The sequence below is a fragment of the Sorex fumeus genome, unplaced genomic scaffold (assembly GCF_029834395.1).
Source record: "Sorex fumeus unplaced genomic scaffold, SorFum_2.1 ptg000072l, whole genome shotgun sequence".
Lineage (NCBI taxonomy): Eukaryota > Metazoa > Chordata > Mammalia > Eulipotyphla > Soricidae > Sorex > Sorex fumeus.
The window spans coordinates 55,199,705-55,224,684 of record NW_026606129.1 but is presented as its reverse complement, the minus strand read 5'-3'; the positions used below and the strand labels follow the sequence as shown (position 1 = coordinate 55,224,684).

The 24,980-nt window shown below is 39.1% G+C and overlaps 2 protein-coding genes across 3 annotated transcripts in view; one reads left to right on the top strand and one right to left on the bottom strand.

Moving 5' to 3' along the window:
• CACNA2D3 (calcium voltage-gated channel auxiliary subunit alpha2delta 3) overlaps positions 1-24,980 on the bottom strand; it is a 1,033,411-nt gene that overhangs the window by 164,917 nt on the left and 843,514 nt on the right. The window lies entirely within an intron of this gene.
• LRTM1 (leucine rich repeats and transmembrane domains 1) lies at positions 688-11,154 on the top strand. The gene is made up of 3 exons (XM_056129250.1): positions 688-869; positions 3,526-4,122; positions 10,742-11,154. Exons 1-3 carry the CDS (start codon positions 821-823, stop codon positions 11,152-11,154), a joined length of 1,059 nt encoding a protein of 352 aa, XP_055985225.1. The 5' UTR covers positions 688-820.

Sequence of the window (24,980 nt, the reverse complement as noted above, 5' to 3'; positions counted from 1 at the left end):
CAGGGAAATGATGAAAGATTGCAAAGTCTTTCCAAAGTCACTTAGAGCGAAAGGTCAGTTCAGCTGGGAGAGTAGGGAGCATGCAAAGAAGCAGCTGAGAAGTATTTGTGGCATCAGGGAGAAGAGACTGAGATGTCCACTAAAGTAAATCAGGGCTATGAATTTCAGGGCATCAAGACCCTGTCAACACAGCTAATCCTCTCAGATGCTGGCTGAATAGGCTTTGATGGCCAAACAAGTGCACCGGAGAAGCCGTGTCAGCTGCCAGAAGGCCAGTCCAGCCTCAGATTACACATGCTGCTGGCTTTGTTGCTAGAACCCCAGATTAAAGGACCCCACATCGAATGTCTCCCAGCCTGACAAGAGTTGACCCAGTCTGGTTAATAAGTCAACAGAATTCAGAAGCCACGGTCGGATTAAGAAGGCAGTTTTATTTTGGTGCCCTGGACTTCAAGCAGATTAAACAATCAAAAAGGCCGAGGCATCAGGGTCATGTTTGAATGCTACAGCTGTTCCCCGAGGTCTGACAAACATTCTTTCTGTGGCTCGTCCTCTGAATGGGAAAGGCAGGCATGATCCCAGGGAGGCCGACCCTTTAAGAAAGGAGACGGGGTATAATCAAAAGATTCTCTTCTGGAAAACAATTCCAGCCAGATGGAGACACAGGAAGGACGGCTTGAGCAAACGGGCTCCTGAAAGCAGCGACTGTTCTTTGCATCGAAGACCAGCACAAGGAGGAGTCACAAAACAAAGCAAGAAAAGGGCGAGTCTGCAAGTTGGCCAGACCTTAATTGCTTTTCTGATCTGCAAATCAACAAAGATGGGCTACAGGCTCAGGCCAGAAGCCCCTGGAGACCCAGTCATGAGAGGTGAGCCATAACTCATCCCCTGGGCTACCTGAGGAAGCTCCTCAAAAAGATAGCTATGGGTAACCTATTCTCAAGTACTCTTTCACAAATGACCTAATGGATATAGAACTGGTGTTGGTGGGAGGATTTATGTGTGAGCCAGGCTAAACTCAAAGGACAGGGTTGGGGACCACTATACCAGATCATGATGCAGCAATGTCCTTGTCAGGCCATGGCCCATTTCATGGAAACCAGAGTGCTTCAAGAGGGAGCTCAGAAATCAGTCCCTGTGCAGGGGAGTTGGGAGATAGGGCACACAGATATAAAATAATGAACAGATGAACTGGCTTTCAGCTCAGAAAAACAAACCTTTCAGGAAGACATGAACGGATTCTGTGGAAAACATAGTATCTTGCATACAATTTTATTTCCTGAAACTAATTAGTAGTTGAGACCTCCAGAGAAAGTGCAGGATGTCACCTCAACTCTGGTAGAGGACATTTCAGTTTGAAAGGGGTCACTTAGACTGCTTGCAAGATTAGAGTCGGGAAAACATGTCTTATGTTTGGGGGGAGGGAAGTGTGATGCTTTGTTGTCTTGAGCTCAGTTAATGTGGAGAGAATATCCTTCAGAAGGCTCTCCAAACATCTTCCAGCGAGCTGTAGACTACTGTTCCTATCATGAGAGAATTCAAGAGATACAGAAAAGCAGGCCAGTGCACTGGACAATAACAATGCAATTTACTTAGTAAAATCCAAAAACAGACAAATGAAAACCTCTTTGAAATAAATAACTATCTTGACTTTTAAATATTAATTCTTCAGTCTTATAAATTATTCTAATTTAATAGAACACCCTTGACAGATGTTTGTCATATTTTAAAATAAAAGGTTTAGGGGGAAAGAAAAGTGTGATATAGCTACTTTAGAGAATAATTAATGAAGTAGATTCCAAGAAAACGTATCCTGCAAGGAGGTTCTATTTGATTCTAGAGCTCTCCTTCTCTAATTTCCACATAGCCAAAGAAGTCTATGAGAGGCTGTGAAGTCTGTTTTGTAATGAAGGCAAGCTACAAGAAGGCAAACGCCTGTCAGTGAGGGCATGGTTAAATATTAAATTGGAGATGGGTTCACTATCGAATACTCTATAAGAAGTTAGAAGGAATGAATTAACTCTTTATAGACATCTGTCTAGAACCATTTTGGCTGAATTGGAGTATTGAAAACTGAAACATGATGATGCTTTTATATCTATTTAAAACAACTGTACAAAACATTATGATGGTGTGTGTGTATGTATGTATGTATGTATTTGAGTGTACGTTTCTCATGGGAAGAAAAGAAAGAGCCATAAAAGACTAGAAGCAGATTTATTGAGTTAAAAATCATAACTCTATTAACTTACTATCTGTAAATTCTGGGGAAAGTGATTTAGTTCAGCATGTCAGTTTTCTCACCTGTAAAATGAGGGTAATATTAGAACAAGATTTACCAGGTCATGAGGATTAAATCAATTAATATATATAAAGCACTCAAAACGGCTCCTGGCTCAAAGCACATGTCATATGGTTATTTTCTGTTGTTGATGCTACTAAGTAACTATTTTGAAAGGTTAGAATGATAAACCATTAATGATAGGGAAGAAGGAGCAGGTGTTTATGTTGGAAATACTAACTCAGGAGCTATTCAAAGGGAATGTAATTATCAATAATAGATCATTTATTTGAGTTAAAAGTGAAAAATATGACAACCTATAAATGATGTTGAAGAACTTTGTTATAGAAACATGGGTATTTTGATCCAATTATTACGTTTAATATCATAAAGAAAAAGCTCATGAACATTCCCCATCCATAGTATTATTGCATCTGAGAAGAGGCTCATAAGTATGTTAGAAAAGTTTTATTATCTAAATATTAGGTTTTTGGGGGTCACTGACACCCAGTAGTATTAAGAGAATACTACCAGGTAGATGTTTGATGTCCTTCTTGGAGTTTGGGAGACCACATGGCACCAGGAATTAAACCTGTATGCAAAATAGCACTTGAATCCTCTGAGATTGCCATCTCCCTGACCCTGTTAGGAAACTTTTATACATGCTCTGTCAACATGATCATTAACAACATATTCAATTCCCTGATTGTAGTCAATTGCCAAAAGCTCTAAGTAGTCACTTATGGCTTCCATGGGTAGTAGGCAGTAGATATAGATCATTTTTTAATCACTATAGAAATTTTTATTTGACAGAGCTGATTTGGAGATGGTTTCTGAACTTCTCATAACTCTCCTACACATTTATGCTCACATAATTCTGCGATAACCTACAAAGGTCATGTGACTTGCCCCCTACCCTAATTTTTAACCTTTCTATTCCCTATCCTTAGTTTGACTTCCATTGTCAAATTACTGAACAAATTAGAGAAAATACTACATTTATGACTTCTAACAATAAACAGCTGAGTCTACAGCAGTCATTGGCACAGAGGATCTACCCAGCAAGCCCAATTCATCCACCATGGGGAGGAAGAAAACTCTCCCAGATTGTAGGTGATGGTAGCTCTTCAAGAGCCTTTGCCTGTGAATTTGAAAATTCTTCTTATAGTGTCTTCTTATAGAGCCCTACTATAAAAGAAGCTCTTCTTATAGTGTCTACCCAACTCTTTTTCTATGTGTCCTAGGTAAACTGATCCTGCTTTCCAGTGTGATCTTCGTGCTCCAGGTGGTGTGCTGTTGCCCTGAGAAGTGTCGCTGTTTCTCTTCTTCACATTCTGTAGACTGCAGCCAGCGAGGCCTGGTGGAAATCCCTTCTAATTTGCCTCCTCAGACTCTCATGCTGCACTTGCAAGATAACCAGATAAACCGGCTTCCTGCTTTTGCATTTAGATCAGTTCCACAGCTCATTGCCTTGAACTTGGGCAACAATTCCCTTTCCTTTTTGGCTTCTGCAGCCTTCCATGGCCTTCAGCATCTGCAGGTCTTAAACCTAACCCAGAACTCCCTGCATTCCCTGGAAAGTGAACTTTTTCACTCCCTCCCTCAGCTAAGAGAGCTGGATTTGTCAACCAACAATCTTAGTCACCTTCCCACCTCCCTGGGTAAGCCTTGGGAGAACCTAACTACATTTGCAGTTCAACAAAACCACCTTCAGCAGCTTGATCGAGTGCTTCTAGAATCCATGCCCAGTGTGAGGCTCTTACTTCTCAAGGACAACCTCTGGAAATGCAACTGCCATTTGCTTGGTCTAAAACTCTGGTTGGAGAACTTTATCTACAAAGGTTAGTAATGTCTATTTGGAAACTCCACCTAGGAATGGCCCATCTAAAATGAACGTCATCTTTTCTCTGCACTAGAAGTCGTGTGTGTGTGTGTGTGTGTGTGTGTGTGTGTGTGTGTGTGTGTCTGTTGAGAGGGAGGGGAGCAAGGGGAATTTCATGGGGTTTTTCACATGAATGTCATTTCCATGGTATGGCAAACTGTGAGTCACTGAGATCATTTAAATTCATCTACAAATATGATTCGTGGAGATAAACTTCTGTTATCTTGATGAATAGTAATATTGAGCTATTTATCTAGGAACTTTTCTGCCTTAAGGTAATAAATTGCCCCCTGAATATTTTGTTCAACTCCAAACTGGCACCAAATTCTAATTTTCAGGAGTGATCCAAGCAGAAGCTTAGCACATTTTGCTTGGGATACTTGACCTCTGCTTGTATGCTTTTATCCATTTTTCAGCTGTTCCTATCTGCTTTAACAAGTACCAGTATTCCTGAAATTGAATGCAACAAGGTCCCCCTCACTAAAGTCATGTGCTATTTCATTAACTAACTCTTTTAAGTAAAACAAGAGCTCCTAGAATACTAACAATAAGGTGCTCTGGAAAATACCCAGGAGTCCGAAAACTATGGCCTGAGGACAAACACAGCCCACCTCCTGTTTTGTAAATAAAGTTTTATTGGAATGTAACCATACTCTCTCATTATGGACTGTCTGTGGCTGCTTTGCTATATTGGGGTAATGTTGAAATTCCATGACACAGACTGCATGGCAAAGCTTAAAATATTTACTCTCTGGTTCTTTATAGTAATGTTTTCCACCCCCTTTGATTTAATGCTAGCATGTTACCAGTGGAAAAGAGAGGGTCTCAGAGGTTCAATGACTTGCTCAAGATCATAGAGTAGAAGTAGAGATGAGAGAAGGATGAATGCTTTTTTACTTTGGACACTATACTTTTTATGCATACCACAGAATGTCTTGCCTCCTTTAAAGCACACTCACTCATACATTCCTACACTTGTATGGCTCTTAAGTGCCTGGCACTTTTTACGGTCACGGTCCTCCCGTTGTTCATAGATTTGCTTGAGCGGGCCCAGTAACGTCTCCATGGGAGACTTTGTTGTTACTGTGTCTGGCATATCGAATACGTCACGGTGAGCTTGCCAGGCTCTGCCGTGCGGGCAAGATGCTCTCGGTAGCTTGCTGGGCTCTCCGAGAGGGGCGGAGGAATCGAACTTGGGTCGGCCATGTTGGCTGCGTGCAAGGCAAACGCCCTACTGCTGTGCTATCGCTCCAGCCCGCTGAGAAAATCTTATTAAACAAACAAACAAACAAACAAAAATCCTTGCCATCAGAGAGGTAGGGCTTTCATTAGTAGAAACAGATCCTAAGGAAGGTAACAAGGTAACAAATAACATGTTCAGATAGTAGTGTCAGGGAAGGGAGGAGGAGGGGAAGGGAGAAAATGGAGGACTGGGGTGCCCTCTTAGATTGGAGGCCCAAGGAAAGCCTCTTTAGAAGGTGGTGATGTTGAGCAAAATATAAACAATGAGGGATAAGGTAGCTTTCAAAGTTCATTGAGGTGAGGTCATTGGGGGAAAGGACAGCAAGTCAAAGGGCTGGCAGGGGAGAATGCTAAGGGCCAAACATATTGAAAGAGGAAGAAAGAATAGCTAGGATGACAGAGAAAGGGAGTCACAGAGCAAAGAGAAGGACAAGCGGCCAGGTCATGTACGAACCTATAGAGCAGGCCGAGACATTTGTTTTATTTTAGGTGATATGGAAATGCTCAAAGAATTTTCATCAGGGGAATAATATGATCCAATTACATCTTGAAAGGTCACTGTGGCATCTCTAGGGAAAGTCAACCAAAGGTTGTAGAAGAAGGAAGAGTATCAGAAAAAAAGAGTGATTCAGTTATTCAGAGAAGAGATGGTTGCGGCTTCAAGAAGAGTAGAGAGAGGTGATTGATTTGGGGAAATATTTTGAATATTGAACTGATAAAAATACTATTGGGTTGAAGTGGGAGAGGAAGCAAACGGTAATTGCTGAAAATTCAATTTTGCTTTGTAATTCAATTTTGTTTCGTAATTCAAAATACAAAATGTATTTTGTATATGAGCAACCAGATAAAATGATTTCAGTTAGGCAATAGGGGGAAGAGTGTGGAGATGGGATGAGTGTTCAGAAGTAGAGAAGATGGTCTAAGTTAAGAGTTCAGATTATGGCCCAGTAAGTTTGAGATGTCTAATAACATCCAAAAGGAGCCATAGACCTGGTGGGTATCTGGCTTAGCACAGAACTCAGGGATATTTCAGATATACAGGCATATAGCTACAGTTAACAGTGACTGAAAGAATGGTTGGAGCAGAAATAAATGTATTTGGAACATGTCTTTAAATATAAAATAGTGAATTAAATATCCTTCTGAACAATAATAGAGCAAACATCATATTATTAACCAGCTGGTCTTCAATAAGACCTGAAATAGGAGCCATATACTGTGCAAATTTATTTTGTATAGGAAATTACAAATAAAAGCATTGACACCTATATGAAATGGCTTTACCCTGGTGTTCTGGACTGGTGATAACAAGCCAAACCATCACAGAAATATAATTTTCAATAAAGAAGATGTCTTAACAGAAATATTGACCAAGTCTAGGACACTGGGAGCCACATAGGATATGAGGAAGTTCCCTCTTGCTTGATATTTGTACAGATTAAAGCCCTTCTCAAACTCCGAGTACAATTGGTGAAGCTGACCATGTTGAGCCGGGGTTTTTCTGAGACTATTCCAGTCCTCAGATTCTAGCATGTGGCTAATGTTCCTTCAGAGCAGAGGTGCTGAACACAAGCCAGGACCTATGGTTAGGGAAAGGTAAAATGTATCAGGGATCACAAGTCTTGGGTGTTTCTAAGTAACAAGAACAAACTTAAAATAGGTGCTACATATGGGAGACAATTTGATGTCAGAATAATTGAGTAAGAGGCAATAGGGGCTAGATATTTGTTAAGACATTATTTTTTAAAAAGAAAGATTTTCCATGTGACCCGAAAGGAACAAAGTATATGGGTGGTTGAGCAGGGACTTTTGTGACCTGGTGTAGCAATCAGAGACTCCACTGCCTAGTACTCAGTCCTGTAGCTCCAGGCTGACAAAAAAAGGGGAAAGAATTTACTTTTCCTCTGTGTGTGTGTGTGTGTGTGTGTGTGTGTGTGTGTGTGTGTGTGTGGCGGGATGGACAGGATTGGTAAATGTGCTTTGGTCACTGTCACTGTCCTCCCATTGTTCATCCATTTGCTCGAGAGGGCCCAGTAACATTGTGAGACTTGCTTCGGTAAAGACCTATTACTGTCTCCTCCACAAATACCATGTACATAGATTAGGTAATTACGATTCATCTCTCTTTGTGTTGGGCTGGAGCGATAGCACAGTGGTAGGGAATTTGCCTTCCATGCAACCGGCCCGGCCTAGCTGAGTTCAATTCTTTTGCCCCTTTCGGAGAGCCCAGCAAGCTACCGAGAGTATCTCGCCTGCACGGCAAAGCCTGGCAAGCTATCCGTGACGTATTCAATATGCCAAACATAGTAACAACAAGTCTCACAAAAGAGACGTTACTGGGCCCACTCGAGCAACTCGATGAACAATGGGAGGACAGTGCTACAGTGCTCTCTTTGTGCTCCTAAGTAAACACACCATTTTTCTTTGCTCTAGACATTATGATAAATTCTTGAAATATTTATCCAATTGAGTTCTCAGAGCAATCTTACATGGCAAATTTATTTATTCCTCTTCCCACTTTTCAGATAACCAAGTAAAGGCAAAAAATAATCAAATAAGGTTGTTGTTTTTTTTAAACTGGACCATGCAGCTATGAAATGAAAAGTCTCAAGGAATGAATCCATTTTCTTCTAAGAGCATTGTTAAGAGCTACTAATAGATCACTGGTGGGGGGTATAATAAGCCAATCCCAAGCATCTTGCCCTGTCAGTTTCTGTGAAGCTGGAAGGGAGTGGATTCCTCAAGCTGTCATCAGTGGTCTTACCACCTGGTGTAGGGATAAGAACACGGTGGAGGAGGTGGAGGGGGTAAGGCTGAGAACAGAGTTGTACCACAGCAATGTCATGATCCTGAAACCAGCCAAGATTCAGGGGCCAGTCTGTGAATTTCCACCATTCTGGACCTCTGGGTTCTGTCTTACCCTAATATTGACAGTGCTTAAGACAGAGTTAAATATTGTCCCTTACCAAACATCCATGCCTTATTTCTGTCTTTCTGGTTTCTGACCTATAGCAATCACTGGAGCAAGGTCAAAAAAGGGTTTGCAATGCAGGGGAATCCTTAATCAGGTCATATGAAGCCACTTTAGTTCATCATGCGCAGTTGCTCTGTATCTTTGGTTTTATGCACTTGATCTTAGAAGATTTGGAAACTTCTGTGTTATCTACTTTTATAAAATATATGTCATGCCTGTAAATGCTCAGGGGATCAGAGTTCTAGTGCTGGTGGCCACTAGAATTACACCAAGTGGTACTCAAGTGCCCATATCATATTTTAGATCCATCAGGACCTTGCGCATTCTAGGCATGTACTTTGCTCCTTGAGTTATCACCTCAGTTTCCTCTTTTATGTTTTTGCTTTAGAGTTGGTACTCTTGCTTTGGGGTATCGCTGAAGAAGTGAGAGTCAGGAGGGAAGTGAGGGACAGGTGCTTCAATTTCAACTGGTATAAGAAAAAAGGGTAGGAGATGAATGTTGACACAGTCACTAATCCAGGTAAAACCTGTGCCACATGATATCCTTTGGATTTCTAATGGCTCCATCTACTTACAGAATCAAGTAGTACTTGACTTAGAGGCTCAGATACAATGGATCTGAAAGCATTCTCTAAATGCAGACACATGATGCCAGGAAAAATTCAATTATACTAAGGTGGTGACCTCCTGCATAGAACTTTCTGTTATAATTTCATAATTCACCTATAACATGCACAGTGCATTTTCAATCACATTTGGTTAAGACTTCACTGTTTTTCTGGGGAAGGTGCCTATAACAAAAGGAAGAACTAAGCAACAGACCATGATAGGTTTTGGTCAGGAAGTTTTGACCAGTCTAGGGAATGGACTGAATGTCACTGTATAAAACTCACAGGCCTCAGGTGTTCCCAAGGAAAGAAGTAGGGAGAAAAAGTGAAAACAGTGAGAAAATGTAGGATGAGAGAAGAGGAGGAAGCCTGGGTATGAGTAATTATTCATTCACGCATGACTTGAATGATTTGGAACAAGAATTATCCCCAGAGTAGAAGGATGAGCATTTATCTCATAAATTATTATCAGTATACAAATATGATGTTTTATGCTTAAAAAAATCTTTAGTCAGGAAGCATATTGGCTTGGGTTAAATAGTAACTCAGTGGTAAAGTTAGGCCAACTAGGAATCTGATAGAACAGGGTTCTTTCTAGAAAATAATCAAATACTCAAATCTCCTCTTGAATAGCAGTAGTTTAGGTAAAAGTAAAGTAAAGTAAAGGCCCTCCCGTTGATCGTCGATTTGCTCGAGCGGGCCCAGTAACATCTCCATTGGAGACTTTGTTGTTACTGTGTCTGGCATATCGAATACTCTCGGTAGCTTGCCGGGCTCTCCGAGAGGGGCGGAGGAATCGAACTTGGGTCGGCCATGTTGGCCGCTTGTAAGGCGAACGCCCTACCCGCTGTGCTATCGCTCCAGCCCTGGAGCGATAGCACAGCGGGTAGGGCGTCTGCCTTGCACGCAGCCAACATGGCCGACCCGAGTTCGATTCCTCCGCCCCTCTCGGAGAGCCCGGCAAGCTACCGAGAGTATTCGACATGCCAGACACAGTAACAACAAAAGTCTCCAATGGAGACGTTACTGGGCCCGCTCGAGCAAATCGAGTAGTTTAGGTACTTGAGAAAATCAATTATCTAGCAGAATATGAATGGAAAATGGCACTAACAAGCCAATGAAAAGTTTGGTACTTGAAGTAGAAAATGTTTCAAGACCCAAGGAAACATGTTATTTGTACCTATTCCCAAGAACTGAACTAATATTGCTGGGTAATCTTCAGACACACACAACACTTCAAAACACTCTACCTTCCTGACTGGCATCCCTGGAGGGTTGGTAGACAAATGGGGTCTTTGTAATTAGCCCATATCATCACAACAGTGGACATTTGTTTTGTTTATTTATTTTAGGTTTCCAATGGGAATTTGGTACAATAGATTTCTTGTTTGGCAGGGTTCATTAAGGGTGCTAATGGTAGGAATGCTGTTGGTAACAAGCGCCCTCAGATTGGCCTCCAAAGCTCTTTCTCTTCAGCTTTTGCATTGTTTTTCTCTCAGTATTTATAAGCTAAAAGTAACTTGGCTTCTAATGAATTCTTGGTTCTACATAATAGCCAATTTTGTGCGTGCATTTTTAGCATTTAGCCAATTTAAAAATCTTACAATCATAAAATATAGCTGTTAAGTTCTTTGACTCCAGGGGGTGGAAAAGGTGCTTTATAAATTCCATCTGCCTAAGTTTTTGCAGGCTGAGGGTTTAGGAATGCAGTTCAACCCGGCCTTGTTATCATTCCTTGGTTTTGTCTCTTAAAGGGGGAGTCATCGATGGCGTCATCTGCATGTCACCAGATCCCTGGAAGGGAAAGGACCTCCTTACAATCCCTCACGAGCTGTACCAGCCCTGCTCTTTTCCTTCTTCAGATCTGGATTCCCTGAGGGTGTCACAGCCAGGCTCTGCTCATCAGGCTGTTCTGAGGTCTCCTGAGAGCCGGTCGGAATGTGAGCTCAAACCCAAGCCAAGGCTGACAAATCTGCGTCGTGCAGTGGCTACCGTTGTCATTATAGGGATTGTGTGTGGAATCGTGTGTCTCTTGATACTAGTATCCACGATCTATGGTTGCACCTATGCAGCTCTGACAGCCCAAAATCAGGGTGGACCCTTGGCCCAAATCCACGAACTTTCAACGACAGAAGGGAAAGAGCTTTTGGATAATTCACCAGCTTGATGGCTTTCATCTCAAAAAGGAATAAGCATTTTAGGCCAGAAAATATGTAGTCTGAATAGAGCTCATGTGTTCACTGTGATGGCCTCTATTTGCTTTTCCCAAAGGAGAGAAAAAAATGTGCCTGTAAACAAATAATCCTGGGGTAAAATTTATGCTGAAATTTTTAAAATACCATTGGAGAAATAGAATTGATACTTGTTCTATGTGCCTGAAAAGTCATTATTCTGATTCTACGTTGGGGAAGGCCACATATAAAGGAGAGATATCATCTCTTTCAGGTACTCATCTTGGATTAAGTTGCTTTAGCAGGGCAATAGAAACTTAAATGCATGTGCCAGTCAGCATTCCTTGGAGCTTTATGACCCACTGGAAAACTGCCCACTTTTGAGTGCCTGGGAAGAGACCAGTGATATTACCCGAGGGGCATTGAATGCCTCTATAATTCAAGTTCATGCTGGATCGGTGATACTTTTAGATGTTGTGTATGTTATATATTTAATGGGAGTGTCTGTTAGTTGGGAATTTTGTAGCTTGCCACAAGAGTCAGATTATATTTAATTCTGTAAATCAGAAAACCATTTGGGGCTTTCTAGGCCGCAGAGGAAGAGGAGGGTTCCATGTCTGGATAATGGGTCTCAGACCCAGGATCTGGGGAAGTTTTCTGGTGCAAAAGTGTAAATAACATATAAACAAAAATAAAGTAGATTGAGAGCCAGAATTTGGAGCAAATATTACAAAAAGAACATATCCACCAAGCGATTGGAACCTTCCACTTAGAACTCCCACAGCAGGAATGAATTTAGGGTGGGCTGAGAGTAAGATAATGGCTCATGTGTATCTGTATCTACATGTATAGTGCATAGAGTGCATAGATTTGTACAACCACACCCACACATAAACATACTTGGAGCAATCAGTTTACCCACTAATGAAATGCAGCCGTGGCAGGGTGGAAGCCAGCAGCTGCTGACCACCACCCAGACTGTCTACTCAACACTCTGGGATAGGAAGTAAGAAGGAAGTTTGAAGAGAGTGGGAACTACCAAGGGACTCAAGATAGGCAGCAGCAGCCATCCCGAACATTATTTAGGCCGCAGTTTAAAAAAATCAGGTGTGGCTTGCTTAACTCCACAGACACGGTCTTGAAGAGTTGCATGCAAAGTGAATTTTTGTAAATTGAATCATCATTTTAATGCAGTAGGGGAGCTCGCTATTTAAAGGAACCTTTCATGGAATCTTTCTCTAATGGCAATAATTGGCTCCAGATTTATGCCTTTTGTGAATTTGCATTTTTCTCAGGCTAGGTTTTCTTAAAGTGGAATCTACCTGCTGTCTTTCATGATGACCCATCTCAATCTTAGTCACCTGTTAGTATTGAAATCAGTTTGCATAGAGGAGTTACAGACATGCCAAGAGGAGAGAATAGTAAATATAGGGCAAGCTGTCCCTGCTGAGGCCTTGACAGACATTGTTAATCAATTCCAGCATTCCTCCCAGCTGAGCTCCGATTCACCACAGATGCCTTCTTAAGACAGCACTGTAGGCAACCAGAACTAATCAATTGGAATTGGTTCAAAGGATAAAACACATTTACCATTCAGTATACTGGCTCTACATTCATTCCTTTAGGCCATGTAAAAATTGGTTGCAATCCTAAATCAGTAGTCCATTCCCTAACCTGGAATGTGAATGGGAGGTCTGCAGAGACAGGAATATTGTCTGATGTGGCCCAATCCTTGTCCAATAAAATGATTGAGGAAAACAGCTGAAGCTAGTACAGCCTTCCCTGCAGGACACACACCTGCCTCCAAATGCTTCTTGACTCGTGTGGACCTCACACTTACACACAGGTTAAAAATAGGACTTCCTTTTGGAGCAGAAACATAGCTACATGATTGTGTGTGTGTGTATGTGTGTGTGTGTGTGTGTGTGTGTGTGTGTGTATGTGTGTAGGGTAAGGGTGAGGGAGTCGGGGGGAATGGTAGTGGATGAGTTTAGCTTAGTTGGCAATTTTTCCCCCTGACTATTAAAATAAACTCGAATATGCTAAAAAGCAGATTAAATAGTTAGTATAGTTCTTAAGATGACAAAGAGACCTCAGAAAAGGCCAGCAGTTGTCTCTGCTCCATTCTAGTTGATGGTACCTCCTTTCTCAAATGGTTCATACAGGATTTCACTGGGCATGATTGCCATGCCTTAGTAATTAGTTTATAGGTAAAAAATAAGTCAACTTTCCCTTGTCTTGAACAGTGTGTACTTGGCGAAGAACAAAAACACGTGCAATGAAACAGAGAACCCCTTTCTTTATGTTGTCTGCATTTCAGCAAATGTTTTCAGAGCTCATGTTGCATACCAGGCAAGGTGAGAAGTATCCTTGTGAGCATTTATCATGTCATCCTGCAATCAGCCCTACGAGACACTGTGTACATATAAAGCTGGGAACAACTAAGGCCAATATACATGCTGCTTCTCACTGTTGCAATTTAAGACTGCAAATGTACGGGGGCCTACCAACAGTTTGGCCCTGTAGGTCAACCCTGTCCCCTGCCCACAGTGATTACAAGAAAACTTCTAGTACACCACAGAAAACCCGGAATAGGGCTCAAATCCTCATTTGGCAACACCCAGGTCCTATTAGATTTCTAAGAACAGATTAAACAAATGAACAGATTCTGTTTTATGACTAGTTTTTAAAGAAAATGATTAAAATGATGCATACATATATTCAGATTTATATCTTTTGCCTCCAGTCACCACAAACAACAGTTGGCAGTGAAAATAATTACTTATTCTTAAATGTCAACAACCTCTCAGAAAAATATAAATCAAATTGTTTAGATGAACAAATGCAGAGTTATCATTTGTTAATACAAGAAATGAAATGTTTTAACTGTAAAAAGCATCACAGATGAAAGACCCAATTTGCAGGGTATTCTATGAGAACCACAAATTATCTTTCACAACCACCACAGCTCATGAGTGGTAATTTGCAAACGCCTCATAGATTATTTTCAGCTGTTTATTGATGCTGTCATATTCATAGAGACCCTTATGAAAATGGCCTTCCATCAGAGTGCCTTACAATATGGTAAACTAAAATCAAAGTTGTATTATTTTTGAGGAAATTACCTAAATATTAATTTTTAACCATATTTAGTGGAACAGTACATTGGCAATTTTGTTTTGTCAACAAACACGAAGTCCTCATAATAGGCTTGTAGGATCCAGAAAATGCTGTAGCTGTCTGAGGTTAGACAGACACATGAGAAGGGGACGGATATATGAAGAATAGAGACTGAAAAGAATCTACGTGTCAAATCTATACTTGGAAAGCACTTAAAATTTAAACAAACATTCCTGACCCTGTAGGGAGGTTTTTGTGTTTCAGATGATAATACATCAGTGGCCAACTGGATATTTTATTTTTACATATGAAAATGGAAGATTGAAAAGCTCTTCACACAGTTTCCTCCCTGAAAGTTCATGAAAACCAAGTTCTATTGCCCAAGTTAACCGAGTTATCCCCAAAACAAGACACTTTTGTTTTCAATCCTAAATATCAATGGAAGTAGCTAAACTAAAATACTAAAATACTAATTACTAAAATAATCTGCCTGTAGCAACATGTTAACATAATTAAGCACCAACTGTTAGAAACCTATAGACCTTTCCATTGAAGGTGAGGAAATGACTAGTTATTCTTTGGTCTAATCTAGCGGTAGATCCATAGCTAAGTATTATGAGGTATAAATCTGGGAACAAATTATATTCAACCCTCATGTGGCATCACTGGACTATAGTTTACATGTACCACTTCAGGGAACTATTTTGATTTTCCTTTTAATGAAAACACTTTTTAAATAGGTAAGTTGCAAGAGATCTCAAAAAAAAAAAAAAAAAAACCTCCTGTTCCTTTCAGACAAACAGCTTCATAATCCAAAATCTTGCTTTCAGATTCTTGACTATTTCCAACAACTTTTCACCTTTATGCCATTGAATATTTGTTTGAATGGACAGGTTGTCACCTAGTCACAAAGACCAACCAGAGAGGAACAGAAAAAGAATCAGAAGATTGAAAGAGCCTTGTACAGCATTTAGAAAATTTTAGGTCTAGAAGATTTTAGGACAACTACCTATTTCAGATATTGCCAATGAACCATGACAAACTTGTCTGTGTTCAGCCCAAAGTAGCAAAATCTTTGAAAACTGTTCTCTAGGTTCCTGCTAAAGGTCAACTGGAACTGCCAGATACATATCATATTTGTTGGGCATCTTATAATACCTATTAATCCTATTCTTATAATTTTTATTTTTTATTCATTAGTGATGAAGTATTTCAACGATGTAGCCATAATAGAATAATAAAATGGATGACAGTAAATATAATCTAGGGGGACATGATTTTTACTTAGAATCTTCATTATATGAACATTTTGAACTGATTTATTTAGGATAAGTACTCAGATCACCAGTCAGCAGAAGTGATATCTCTTTATCAGTTTGTAATGCCAAATAGAAAAAAATTCAGATAATAGACATGTGTCTTAGGATTGTGCGTGTTACTTAGCTTTCTATCTTACTCTCTCCAAGGTGACTTCTAAAATCAACACTAAGAGACATTCAAGAAAAAATCCTTCACTCTGTTCATTGACAAATAACTTCTTTCTTAAGATAACAGCTAAAGATAAAGACAAAGAACCTTACTTGAAGACTCTAAAAATATATTACAAAAGGGAATAAAAAACATTATCCCCAAGATACGTACACACATGCACATGTATGTACACACACGCACACACACAAACACACAATGAAAGACCTAATTTAAAACACCCCAAAAATAATATTTCAAGTTTATATTTGGACTTGGGAAACATTATTTCCTACTCACATTCATTTGGCGAAATCATTTCCATGGCTAAGTTCAGAGTATTTGAGGCAGGGAAGCACATAGTTTCAGTATGAATGCTCTTTAAGGGACAAAGCAATAATTAGGGTATGCAATCTCCCCAAAAGGAAAAAATCTAATGAATGTGAGGAATAATAAAATAATAATAAATGTTATTGGAAAATAATAGTAATGTATTTCATTACTAATAGAGTCAGGACTTTAAGTTCAAGCTATTTGCATTATAGCACAGCGGGTAGGGCGTTTGTCTTGCACGCGGCCGACCTGGCCGACCTGAGTTCGATTCCTCCACCCCTCTCAGAGCTTGCCCCTGACAAGTTACCCGTGATGTATTTTATATGTCAAACACAGTAACAAGTCTCACAATGGAGATGTTACTGGGCCTGCTCGAGTATACAGGAGGACAGTGATAGCAACGCTACAGTGTGTTTTTTCTAATATTCTTTTCACTTTTCACTTCTCTCTCATTCCTCCTGGAGTCCAATCCAATCAGTTCCAGAGCGCAGTGAAATGTTTCTCCTCAACATAGCCAATAATTTCAAATTATCAATATCTTCAAAAGGTTTGCATTCAAAATCAAATTTAAAATGTTTATGGTTCTGATTCATCAACATTTGACAGTATCAATCATATTCTATTTGAAATATCTTAGTCATTTTTAAAAACCTACTTTACAAACTATCTCTCCTAGGTTTCCTTTGATAATTCCAACAAAATTCAGGATGTTTGTGAAAGAGAAGCTAGTGAAATAAAATTATAAAATGAGCACCCACTAAGTATAAGTGCGTGCGTGCGTGCGTGTGTGCGTGAGTGTGTGTGTGTGTGTGTGTGTGTGTGTGTGTGTGTGTGTGTGTTTAAAGACAATTGTTCATACCCAACTGCTATGCCTGGTCACATGTAATTTAGCCTTGAAGTAGAAATGGCATTCAGACACTGATCCTGACCTCATGCAGACCTTTCCACTGGAACAGAACCCTGGGGCTCTTGGTGAGTGCAAACTTTGGGAGGCAGTGGGAATAAAGAGCCTTTGATCAGCCTGCCCCTTTCCCACCACAGACCAGCCAAAGCATTTTCCATGAACAAGTCTACAGACTGACTGTCGAAGCATTTATATTCTTGCTGCAGGCTCTGCTCATGCCTGTCCGTCTCTTCCAGGGGAGGGGAAATTCATGTCAGTTCATTTATCCTCTATAGGCCTTCACTTAGTATGAGTCACCTATATTCTAATCTTAATCGAGATCAAAATCCCAATAAGGTCACTTAGAGATTTGCGTGGATAAAGGCAACTAAATAAATCCCCAAATGTCTCATGAGCCATGTTGAAAAAAAAATCCCAGAAATTGTTTTCCACCAAAACATGTGAGGACATTTCTAATGCTCTACCAAGCATTATGCTGATTACACTGTTCAGAGATTTATAAACTAGAGTAAAGATTAAGTAAATCACTGTCCTGACCAACAATGAGAGCATATATTTTTAGAAAGCTTAGGATCTTTGATTGGGATTACTGTGAAACCACATATAGAAAAACATTAGCACAATTGATGAACATCTTGTGATTCATGAAGCTCTGTCTTCAACATTATTTACATAAACTCTGACTTCATTGTCCACTTCATTTTAATAGATTAAAAAGATGGTGAATATAATTATAAAATTGTAATTTTATTATTTTTTGAGACAAACTTGCCACATTTTCATCAACAGTATTTGACAAACTTTTTCAACAAAAGACCTGCCTTTTTAAGATTATATTCTTGGCTATTTAATTCATGCAGCTCTTAGCAAGTACTCAGCTATGCACACTAATATAGGGCACACAGACATGGATGTATTTAATAGAATATCTTTTATAAAAACTTTTGATAAATTGTTGGCAAGAGGCTTACAGTATGTAGAAGACACATACTTATAATAAAAATACAAATAATCTAGTATTTGGTAAAGGATGTGGAAAGACATGTTTTTACCAAAGAGAGGCTAGCCCATGAATGTCAGTGAAGATGATTAGCAGCACTAGTTATGAGAGAATTGCAAATCACTTCACATACTAAAATGGCTAAAATGAAAAAGATAGTCAATAATGGCAAGTGTTAGTGGGGATGTGAAAAAATCGGATCTCTTATACATAACTCAGTGTGTGTTCAAAATATCAAACATAGAATTATCACGTGACCCAATAACTCCACTCCTAAGTCACAATCCAAGAAAATTAAAAACACATATCTGCACAAAATTTGTATCAATAGATTTAATAGCTAAAACATAGAAACAACACAAATGTACATCAACTGATGAATGGACAAAATACTGTACCTATGATGAAATACTATTTTTTTAAAAAATGAATCTATATAAAAAATGTTAAGGAGAGTGAAAGAATCATCACAAACTATTATTTATCTGCAATGTCCCACATGGCAAAGCCTAGCAAGCTCCACTTGACGTATTTGATATGCCAAACACAGTAATAAGTCTCACACTGTTACTGGGCCCGCTCAAGCAAATTGATGAACAACAGGACAGTGACAGTGACAGTTCAGCAAAGGCATTACATAAAGACACAAAGTTTCCTAGCATAAAACTGGGCAGTAGTCTATTAAGATGAAGTATATAGGGGACTTAGAAAGTAGGTTGAAATGTTCTAAAATTAAATTGGGTTTACGATTATACAGTTCTGTCTATGAAGATATGAAACCGAATGAACTACATACATTAAATAAATTAATTTTATGTGAAATGTATCCAATAAACCTGTACAAAAACAAAACAGAACCACAAACATCTTTGTAATTTCATGGGCTATATTTTGACAATATCTGTTTTAAGACAGATACAAAATGGGTGAGTTTTGAACTATTACCATAAAACACACCAGGATACTGTGATGACATTCCTTAGACAAGTTGTCACAAAGAACAACACATATAAATAAATATTGGCTAGTGAATAGTATGGGTGTAACATTTCTTAACAGAGGACCCACCCAAAGGTATGTGAATGTGTGTCTGGGAGGTGGGGGTACGGGAAGGGGAGTTTCAAGGGCTACTCCTTTGCTCCAGCGGTGCAGGTGTTATCGCTCAGAATGGTAGTGTGACAATCCAGGTCCAGTAATACTGAGAATATACCACTCAGGATATACCACAGTTCTAGGGGAAGGGAATATGGTATCAGGGATATAACTTAGGGCCTTGTATAAGCTAGGTAAGTGCTGCTTCACCCCCATTGAGCCATATCCGTAGTTCCCCCCCCTTCAACCTTCTGGTCTCCTCCCCATTCCCCACCTACTCACCTGGAGTCATTATTAACAGTGAGGACAATAATAATACTATAACAGTTAGAGTATTCAAATGTTAGTATTTACCATGCTTTATATATGTACAAACTTAGCAGGAATGAGAAAAACGCAGAATCCGGATGTGAAAATTGCTACATTATAAGTTAATTCCTTTCAATGGTAATAAATCAAATTTACATCTTTAAAAACTCTAAAGTTTAAAAATTGAACATAAGGACCATTCATTCAACCTAGTTCCATAAATGTGGGAACCAAGGTCCAAGGGATGAGGGGTAAAAGCCCCGTGTTCTTTCCTAAAGCCAATAACCAAATCCCACTGTGACCTCAAAAGAAGAGGGATCTTAACTTGCTGATTTAGGACACATAAGCTAGGTACGAGGAATTGTTACCTCTAAACTCTGTTTCTGCTTTTTTGACGACCAAGAATATGTTGGGTATTTTGACAAGGTTTATAAAAGGACAGTGACTCTTGGGAGTGAATGTCCTGGGAGTTAGCACAGAGGATCCAGTTTCTTAAAACTCTGGACTATTTTTACCCAGGAACAATCATCCTCACTGACAAGCATAGCAGCTGTTCTACCTGGCCAACTCTAACCCTAATGTTTTTGTAGATTTGAAATGCAGCACATTCTGTAGCTACTTTACTAACCCATTCCTACAGTCTTAGCAGTTGTCATTCCTATTGGCTTAGAACTATGCCACAGCATTGGTCTTGTTGAAAAGTAAACAAATAAAAAAGCACCAAACATAGAACACCACCACTTCATAGATGAGAGTAATTTGCTAATTTTCCTGGGGCTCCTTGACTCCCTGGGCCCACCTGTCTTATTTCCAGATGCTAACTTGAGATGTTTATTGATGTCTAAATATCTGCCTGGATAAAGATGCAAAACATATAAGGGATCTCTGATTTTTGAAGAAAGGTATTTTGAAGAAAGGTATTTTGAAGAAAGGTATTTTCCCTGCTGAGATGCTCTTTATGGGGACTACATCTCACCCATCAAATTTCTACTATTATCACCTATTTAGGGAGGTCATCCCTAAGCAAATTCCAATTTGGAGAGGCATCCCCCTATCATGCACCCACACCACTTTGGGATGAACATGAGTATGATCCCTTACTTTGTTGTGCCAACTACATTTTATTTTGTACAAAAAATTTTCTCTAGGAAATTTCCTCATCTCTTTCCCTCCCTCTTCTCTCCCTTCCTGCTTGCCTTTTTTCCTTCCTCAAATACAGGCAATACTTGGCTGCTGTCTGTGTCTCCCACCTATTTGGGAATTCTCTATTGGTAGCAACTTGGTCACACCCAGTGTTCTCAGAAAGAACTTTAATATTTGAGTGAAACAATTCTTCACCTGTCACCCCATACACCTAGCATGGCAAATCAATAGTAATTTCTTATTGTATCAACCCACACCCTATTAAAATATTCCATTACTTTTCCTAGGGAGCTTGTTCACAGTTGTATCCCGCCATTGGTACAGCAAATACATAGATGATGCTAGCTATTTGGATGCTTTAATTTACAGATAATAAAGGGAAGTAATATATTTTAATTTATGAGGTTAGTGAAAAATCTATGTTCTATACATTCAAAAACTACATTCTAAAATACCTAAAATTAAAGTTTGTCTTTTGGTCCGTTTAACTAGTACTTTTCAATTTCTTTCCAATTGATATTTGATCCATACCTTTTTGTTGCCATGTAGGATGTTAAATGACATCCCTAAACTCTGCTCACCAAAAATGGCCTGATGCTAGTGATGTTCTCCTGACTGCTGTAACAAATAGTTTCAGGATGGTGGCAAATTTCCATGGAGGACAGTATTGCTGCTAGTTGAGTTTTACTGGTTTGATTAGTAACCATCAACTTTTCCAGAATAAAGCATTCTCTTTGTTCAAATGTAACAAACTAGAAGTTTATTCAAGTAAATGATACATAATTCTTTATATACTAGTTAACTCAAGTAAATGTAGATAATGTGAAATTGACTAAAGGAACACTGGCCAAGCTGAGCGTTAGCCTATAGCATTTTGCCAACATTATCCACCTAAGTCTAATGAACAGTCTATATTAAATTATACACTCAGTTTAACGATCACAAACCTAATAATAGCTAATGTTTAATGATGCTAAGCAAACTTATTCCTAATTAGCTGGTTAAACTGAGATCAGTTCTATCATCAAGCAACTACTTTCATTATACTTCCTCTAGAATTATGCAAAAACAATCACTTAATCCACATTTAAAAACTTTCCCCAATGAACAAATCTAATGTGGTTTGTGTTCCTTACAAAGGAATGGAAGAGAAAATTTGAGACTCTTCCAAAGTTAATTCAAGTCATTAATTTTTCATTAAAACTGTTATTTTATATGTAAATAATACTTCAAATATCTGTTAATACAATTGTTTCTGTAAAAAAAATCAATGCCTCTAATCTACAATCTATTTCTTTTTGATCCAATTACTATTATAAACATCGTATTAGATACTTTACTTGGACTTCAGAAAAGACATCTGCTGATAAAGAGATAACCACTGGGCAAACACAATTTCCAAGCGGATGGGACACTAAACAGCTTTCTTTTTTGTTCAGACATTCATATTGGTTGTCTATTATACTATGGTGTGTTTTTGGTGGTGATTTTCCATTCAGTGTCTCTCTCTTAGAGTTTTAGCTAAGTAATGTGTTTTGACTGGGTGATCAGCAAACTGTTCATGCTCACAGACCTAGAGTACAGGTGAACCTAGAGTACAAAGTTTCTCTAGAACCAAGATTTTTGACAACCTCCCCTACATGTCAGCTTTTGTACTTTGCTTTGTAGCATTGTAGCACTGTCCTCCTGCTGTTTATCGATTTGCTCAAGTGGGCACCAATAACATCTCCATTATGAGACTTGTAACTGTTTTTGGCACATTGAATACGTCACAGTTAGCTTGCCAGGCTTTAACTTGTGGGTGTGATACTCTCAGTAGCTTGCCTGACTCTTCTAGAGGGGAGGAGGCTACAAACCGGGGTGGGCCCTGGTCCACTGCTTGCAAGGCAAACGCCCTACCAGCCATGCTATCGAATTGGGGAAGTTCTTATCTTTGAAGAATTTACAGTTTATTTCAGAAACTGAATAGGAACTCGTTTAGGAAAGATCTTAAACTTAGACCTATCAAAAATCTACATTTCAAAGCAAATGCAAAAACCATTATCTATGACTGAAAAAGCTGAAACCTTAACTTCTTAATGAAAATTGTGAGGTTAGGTTTTTATTATTAGAGAGTCTAAGAAGAGAGAAGTCAAACCTACCAAGGAAGGAAAGGAGTTTTCTGTATAGTCACATTTTCCAATGGGCTCAGATCCCACCCTGACCTCCCAACCCCACCTGGGGGCATTTCTTCTCTTTTCTTGGTATTTCCATCCTAGAATAATGGAAGGATCCATGACTATTGGTCCATTAAACCTAATCTCTTCATTATTGGAGGAGAACAGAATAGTGCCCATGATTAGGCTATTTATAGAATACAAGTCAATAATCACAAGGTAAGGGCAAATAGACTTCAAAATTCAATTCACTTTATAGGATTTTCATGGAGGGTTGGATTAACTGTTCTCCAGGTAGTTCACTCATTTATGTTTTTTTTAAAAAAGGACTAAATCTGGGACCTTAGAGGTTTTTAGATAATGTTCCAGCTTTTCAATCATTTGCCTCATGTAGACACAGCTTTGAAAATAACAGTAGCTACTATTTGACAGGTCTCTGGGGTGGGGACAGCATCAATTATAGAACCTGGTTATTATTCATTTATATTTAGAGTATCTGGATAAAACAGAAGTTTAGGCAATATTTAATAAATAAAAGCATTAAAAGACACACTAAGAATTGGAAAATAATGATGCACACCCAGATCCTGGCATTTTTAATACTTCTTAGTTTAGTTTTTTTCTCATTTAATCCCCAATCAACCTGAAACAACATTACAGAGGTAATAATCCTAACCATATCTGAGATAGTCCTTCAAAACCTAAGACCACACATGTAACAAATTGTAGAGTGACAAACCTCTGTGAACCTTGTCATCTAAGATTTGAATACCCAGTAACAACAGAAAAAAGAGTTAGGTGTGTCCTGTCACATTGGAGGAGAACAGAATAGTTTCCCGGGCTCTAGAGAATCTTGGCAGACCAAAGAGAAAGTCCTACTGCTTCTTCCTTTGCAGTAGGAAAACAATCAAGAAAATGAAGCATGCGAGTGGCAGCTGGAAAGCTGGCAGGTTCCTCAAGAAAAGGACTGTAAGCAATGTCACAGACTGAGAAGATGGATGGGACCCATTTATGCACCAAGGCTGACGCATAAATGGATTCCTGCCCAGTCAGACTGCCCTTTCTTCAAAGATGTCATTGACAGATGAGTAGCTAAATGTTTTTGTTAAAAGAAAAAAAAAGAATAGCGTAGAATAAAACAAGAAACTCTAACCCCAATAGACACATGTAGTCAATGAACATGAGCAGACCAAATCAGGTCTGAGAGGAGTGAAGGCTTTGAAAAGTTATCCTTGATAATTATTTGCAAAGCTGAACACCTTTACTCTCAGATACATTTCAATCTGACACAAAGATTTCATAGTAACCTCAAATTACTGCCAGTTGACTATGTCCCATCTGCTGCTACAGGACCACTGGGGTTGGGTTGAGGACTGCCCTTACATCTTCATGATCACCTACCAAATGAGGCTGATTCTGCAACTAAAATGACCTTTTTCATTTCTGAGTGGTAAACAACATCTACTTAATTTGGGAGAAAATACAGAGAAGCAAGTCCCCAAGCCTAATCACACAGTGACATGATGGGTGAGTCAGAGTCCATGGAAATTGTGAAAAAAAAAAAGAAAGAAAGAAAGGAAGGAAGGAAGGAAGGAAGGAAGGAAGGAAGGAAGGAAGGAAGGAAGAAGGAAGGAAGGGAGAGAGAGAGAAAGAAAGAAAGAAAGAAAGAAAGAAAGAAAGAAAGAAAGAAAGAAAGAAAGAGAAAGAAAGAAAGAAAGAAAGAAAGAAAGAAAGAAAGAAAGAAAGAAAGAAAGAAAGAAAGAAAGAAAGAAAGAACTGAGGGTGCTCAAACACAGAAAGGTCTTCTTGAGGTCACTGCCTTCACAATGCTGCATCCATAAAGCAAAACTGAGATCAAAATCTTCCAGATCAAAGGCAAACAATTTTATATTCTTTTTGTTGTACCAAATATATTTTAGTGAAGACTAATAGACCCCAGTTTTAAAAGATAAGAAAACAATGTTTCTCAAATAACCTTGCTTCTTTGTCTTGCTCTATAATTATCTTCTGAAAATGGGGGCCTATTGACACATTCAGAGTAACTATAAACAGGAGTATGTCTCCTCCACCCAGTCAGGGTGGGTCAATCCTGCTGTGGTCTCTGGCCAGCCATGTAAGTCAACAGCAGACAGACCAACCATTTGAAAAATTCATGTTCTTCTCCAGTTTGGATCCACAGTGTCAAGGCTGACTTTGTATTCTGACCAAACTCATATGGACATTTATGAAATGTAAGGCATCTGGAAACCTATGAGCATAGTTTGTAAACTTGGATAAGAGTGAATGGGATAAGCACAA

Excerpts from the sequence above, each read along its gene's own strand:
- LRTM1 (XM_056129250.1), top strand. The coding sequence starts at position 821 with ATGGGCTACAGGCTCAGGCCAGAAGCCCCTGGAGACCCAGTCATGAGA. Across the intron at positions 870-3,525 it reads TGGAGACCCAGTCATGAGAG|GTAAACTGATCCTGCTTTCC; the intron begins GTGAGCCATAAC and ends TATGTGTCCTAG. Across the intron at positions 4,123-10,741 it reads GGAGAACTTTATCTACAAAG|GGGGAGTCATCGATGGCGTC; the intron begins GTTAGTAATGTC and ends TGTCTCTTAAAG.